This window comes from Puccinia triticina, chromosome 9A, assembly GCF_026914185.1.
Source record: "Puccinia triticina chromosome 9A, complete sequence".
NCBI classification, from domain to species: Eukaryota; Fungi; Basidiomycota; class Pucciniomycetes; order Pucciniales; family Pucciniaceae; genus Puccinia; species Puccinia triticina.
This window is the reverse complement of record NC_070566.1, coordinates 6,716,375-6,722,019: the sequence shown is the minus strand read 5'-3', so window position 1 is coordinate 6,722,019 and position 5,645 is coordinate 6,716,375. Positions and strand designations below refer to the sequence as shown.

The 5,645-nt window shown below is 48.0% G+C and overlaps 1 protein-coding gene across 1 annotated transcript; it reads left to right on the top strand.

The window, feature by feature from the left end:
- Positions 1 to 1,725: 1,725 nt before the first annotated feature.
- PtA15_9A684 (uncharacterized protein) lies at positions 1,726 to 5,172 on the top strand (the record flags this gene model as incomplete). Its single annotated transcript, XM_053172919.1, has 10 exons — positions 1,726 to 1,916; positions 1,981 to 2,197; positions 2,262 to 2,329; positions 2,407 to 2,542; positions 2,617 to 2,724; positions 2,797 to 3,124; positions 3,276 to 3,586; positions 3,670 to 3,903; positions 3,979 to 4,017; positions 4,090 to 5,172. The coding sequence occupies 10 exons, from the start codon at positions 1,726 to 1,728 to the stop codon at positions 5,170 to 5,172; spliced, it is 2,715 nt and encodes a 904-aa protein (XP_053024112.1).
- Positions 5,173 to 5,645: the final 473 nt, after the last annotated feature.

Genomic DNA, 5,645 nt, shown 5'->3' with positions numbered 1-5,645 from the left:
CCCAACCGTAAGAGTCCCTAAGGACAGCCGCTTGGTCATTGACCAGCTGACCATGAAGCCTTGCATGGTCAGCTGCTGGGAAATTTAATCAAAGCAGTCCGCAGCACCCACTTTTTTCCCCCTTTGATCAGGAATTTATAATTTATGTCCCCCTGGTTTGCTCCCTCCCTTGTCTCCTCCCCTTCATCTTCCCTCATCTTCACCTCCTGAGGCTCCACTCATCTCCGAGAGAGCGCTCACCCGTGCCCACGAGGCCGCACCAGCAACAAACAAGCAGCTGTGGATCAACCGCCGCACGGTCAAGGTACAATCTACAATGTTGTGAATCCTAAGGATTCAAGCTCCCAACCCCTGATGAGGTTGCGGCTGAGGTCGAACCGCACACCCGCCGCTTAACTCCCTCGCCGACATATTGCTCATATTGTCTGAACTGCACCTGTCTGTCACCGTCTTTCCTACTCGTTGTTATGCCTCTACATGACTCATGTCCCCATCCGCATGTTGCTTAAGTCGTCCGTCCGAACTGCGCCTGTCTGTTACCCCAACCAAATGTTGGGGTGTTATATCTCTCTCTTTCCTTCTTGTTGTATGCCTCTATATCACACGACTCAGGTCCCCATCCGGGGTCCTTTCTTTATCTCTCTTGTCCCACCCTGTTATTTGACAGGGGTTGCTCTCTTGTATATAAACATGGTCACTAGCTATGAATTGATTATCTGTCTGACCAAACGTTTGGCTGCAAGTAATCCGGACGGTTGAGCAGTATGGCATGCTCCGGTAGTCCGTCGGACATGAGTGAACGGTCCTCTAATCCTTGGACCCCGGATTAGTCGAGCAGTTCCCCCATCCGTCCTATAATCCTCGGACAGCGGATCGGTCGAGCCGCTCGACCGATCCGCTCCCCCATCCGGTCAAGCTGGCAGGTTGTCTTGACAGCAAACCCTGGGCACCCTGACCGCAGGTCCCCATCTCACAGCCGTGTGAACAGGCCCCTCGGGATGGTGGCCTGACGGCAGGACCCAGGCACGCGCGGCCAGAGGGCACGCACGAAAATCAATTCAAAAATCGTGGGATTCATACATTTTTAAAAGATATTTTTGGCTTTTCTTGCCAACTTTTACCACATTTTGAGGAGAAATTAGTGGTACATTATTCTCCCTTTAAGCATACATGTGCCCATCTTTTCAGAATACATTTATCATGTTTGGTTGTGAGCCAAAGTGGCTTGAAACATTCATACATTTTTGTGCGTGCCCTCTGGCCGCGCGTGCCTGGGTCCTCTGACGGCTGCCTGCCCATCCCATGGGGCGGGGTGACGCCGAGGACGGGGCAGGCCGACCGCGGGACGCTCCCTCGCGATATCTCAGGGATAGGTAGGAAGTATCTCACGAGGGTCGGGACGACGACGGCCTGCCCCTGCTGGCGGTCGGACATGCGACAGCCTTTGTCGGCTGGCCGACAGGGTGGCTGCAAACCTCGGCAGCACGACGGCGGCAACCAACAAGGTTTGGCGGGGTCGGGGAGGGTCAGACCGCCCGCAAAAACGATCGGTAACCCGACGTCGGTGGACTGCCGTGGTGTAGGGCCCCGATTTAGGGCCCGCGGTGGAAATGCTCGTCATCCATGGATGTGGCACTGAGTTGTTTCAAAGCTGCTTATGTAAGCTGAAGTGGAGTGGTGATTTTCTCGGACTTGGAAGACCATCCTGCAGCAAGAACAACGACGATGGACTACTACCTCAAGGCAGCAGCATCCTTCCTGGATCGATCAAACATCTCATCAAACTACACCCCCATCAACAACCCAGCAACAGCAACGGCAACGACACTAACTACCCAAACCGCAAACGAACCCACCAACTCATTAGCTGCGAATTGGTCCCCCCCCACTCGAATAGGCTTGTGGACTGTGCAGCGGTTTGTCTCTTTAGTTGTAAAATCAATAGAGTGCAAGCAACTGACTGTTGAAATTTAACAACAGGGCCACACATAACAGTACCAACAAACTCGTTAGCATCTGGACGGCAGAGAAAAGACTAGACTCATCTCCATCATCCTCACTCTCATCACTGCCCTCACTTGTCAATGCCGCCAACAGCTGGGCCAACGAAAATCTTAGCAATAGCAGCAGCAGCGGAAACAACCCAAATCAACCCAAGACCCCACTAGAAAAAGTAGTGGAGATCTTGAAGAAAGAGGTCAGTCCCCCCAAAAACATTGTCAACATCAATTATCAACTCACACCGATCATCATTTCCAAAGGTCTCTTCCCTATCTCGTTTACGCCATCCATGTATCCTCGAGGTCGTCGAACCGTTAGAAGAAACCAGGCAAGCAGAGATATTTAGCTCACACCCTATGAGTTGCTTAACAAAAATTTAATTAGTTCAACATCGAATTGATCCAGGACAAGTATGGTCTTCGCAACCGAACCAATCACTGGCTGTTTGAAAGATGGCATCGAACAATCCGACCGTCGATCCAGCCTCAATCACCCAACTCGAAACCACCCTCAGATAAACCTCGAATTGGATGAAGTCGAAGTTGGTGATCATGATGATCTTGTTAGATGATCCAATCCACAAGCTTAAATTGATGCCTGTTTCCGACGATTAAGACTCAAAGAGGCCTGCTACAGATCGGCAAGGGTCTCCAGTTCTTGCATGAATCAGCCAAGTTAGTGCACTGCAACCTCACACCCAATGCAATCATAATCAACGCAAAAGTGAGCGGGAAAAAAACAACAACAAGAATCTTGGCAACAAGAGACGATATTGACCAGGAGATTTGATAACAGGGTGATTGGAAGATCTCAGGCTTTGGGCTATCGACCTACCTCAAACAACCCGATGGACATGATTCCAAATGGCTCTTCCCTGAATACGACCACCGCTTGCCAGATTCGGTCCAGCGAAACTTTGACTATCTGGCACCGGAATACTGTCTTGATGAGCATCTTTCGACGAGTAATGACATGTACAGTCTAGGCTGTATCCTACACTCCATTCACACCCGTAGTGGCCCGCCATTCCAAAATCACCATAGCCTCGATCGGATCAGAAAGAATGTCGAGAACCTTGGAGTCTTGAGAACCGCTTGGAGCCGGGTACCCGATGATGTACAAGGTAAAGAAAGCGATATAATAAATTGAAAACCCCACTCTTCTTTTTTTTTAAATTATGATCGCTTTTGTTTGAGTGATTCTTGATATATTTTCGAAGTGCTTTTGCTTTTAAACGTTTTGTAACTCACAATATTGGTTGAACAAATTCACAGAAGTCCTCTCACAACTAATCACTCGAACTCCATCGACTCGATTAGCCGCCTCAGGATTCCTGAATTCACGCTACTTCAGCAGTAACCTACTGGTCTCAACACTAGCCTTCCTAGATCGCGATACTTTCAACTCTAAACAAAATGAAGAGCACGTTCAGTTCATGAAAGGCCTCCTCAGAATCTTGCCTCAATTCTCTCAAAAAGTCGTCAAACAGAAAATCTTACCCTCCTTGATCGAAGAATGTCGGAAACATGTTCTACTGCCCTTCTTGTTGCCCAACATCTTCTTTATTGCACAACAGATGGAGAGCGTAAGGGTTTTTTTTTCTTCTTTTCTCTTTCTCATCTCACTCCCTCACACGCAATCTTACCCGATCATTATCATTGTGATCAGGAAGAATTCCGTACCGAATTGCTACCGCATCTTACCCGATTATTTTCGATCAAAGATCCCCCTCAGAGTATCTTGATCTTATTGGACAACTTATCGGTCTTCCAATCTAAGGCGACCCCTCAAGTCTTTCGAGAAGATGTGATGCCCCTGATTTATGTCGCGTTAGAATCCGATATGCCATCCCTACAGGAAAAAGCCTTGAAAGTTATCCCCGGGCTTTGTGAAACGCTCGAGGTTAGTTGCCAACTATTTTTTCTCCCCATAATGGTGTCAATCTTTTTTGCTGAATTCTGTTCCTTGGCGGGTAAGTACACGCATGTGAAACAAGTCCTGTTTCCTAAAGTCACAGTTCAGTCTTGCCTCTTTTCACATTTATTTTTACCAATCAGGCTGTGACTCAAAACTGACACTAGTGATCAGATGGTATTTTCCAAAACTACCTTACTTTCGGTCAAAGTAAACACGTTAATATGTTTTCATTCGATGGTCAAGATCCTTGATAAATATACACTGACCGAAAAACTAGTGCCGCTATTGGCAAGGATCAAGACCAAGGAGCCAGCGGTGATGATCGCCACCTTAGCAGTCCATGAGGAGATGGGAAAGAAGGTGGAATTAAACGCGATTGCCACCTTGATCTTACCTCAACTCTGGGCGATGTCAATCGGCCCTTTGTTGAACATCGACCAATTCAATCGCTTCATGAATTCAATCGAACAATTGTCCAATCGAGTAAGACAGGAGCATACACGACATTTGGTTGAAGCCAGAAGATTAGAAGAGACGACGGCTCGGAATACTAGCCAACCCAGTCTTAGTAATCACAAGCTTGGGTCTAATTTGCCCAACGAGGCAGTCGACTTTGAGAATCTAGTCAAGGGCTCCAAGACTTGGGCATCATCTTCGAGAACCAATCCTTCTATCCAACAAGACGCCGCACCCACAAGTCCATCGGGGAACAGTGGCTGGGGCTTTGGCAATGACGACCCAATGGGAAGCTTTAATATGGGCGGGCGATCGAGCAGTGGGATACCGCTCAACCGCCACCATTCAAACCCGGTACCGACCATAGAAACGAGGAAATCCCTGACGCCGGCCGGGCTCAATGAGCTCAATCCGAGTCGGTCAACCACCAACCTGAAGTCGTATCCGAGCATCTTCGACACCAACTCTTCTGGGGCGACGTCTGATGGCTCAAGACGTGACTCCTCTACCACCGTCCAGCGGCCCCACTCGATCTCATCCGGTTTTCTTCCTATTCCTACCCCATCCTCTTCTTCCACTACGCAGCAATCCTCCCCCTTCATCGGCCTACCCGCGCTCGTCCCTCAGACATCCTCCTACATTGGTAACGTCCCCTATGGATCCTTCGCTTCCTCTACCCAAACCCAGCAACCCTCTTGGAACGTTATCGCGCCTATCAAACCCTCTCAAAATCCTAATTCCTCTCATCAGAACTCTAATATCACCGCTTCGTTGGCCGACTTTGACCCTTTCGCTTAATTTCTCCTCCTGTCGACCCCTCTTTTTCGTTCTATGTCGTTTTCTGCGACTTTCCTCTTTCCTTTGAGTTTTGCCTCCCTTCCTAGTGCCGAAACAAGGTTTAGATTGTTTTTGTTTTTTGTTATGTGTGTATATATATCTTTTCATGTACGCATCCAAGTCTTTCTGGAAACCTTGCCTCTCGAGTCCATGAAAAAAGTTCAACTCCCCTCCCCTCCAAGAAAAAATCATTTGTGTGTATTGACTTGCAAGAAACCTCTTTCTCTCTTTCCTTCCTGCCCTTCCATGCTTCATTTACCCTCACTTCCTCTATTTTGGAGTATTTTTTATTCGCACGTGATCAACTGCTTGCTGGTCATGCCTCAGCATGAAAGAAGAAAAAGAGTTTCTTTTGGTTTGGGTCATTCTTATTCTCATTATAGTGGTTTTGTGTGTAATTTCCATCAATGTAATTTTTTAAAAGATAAAATCAG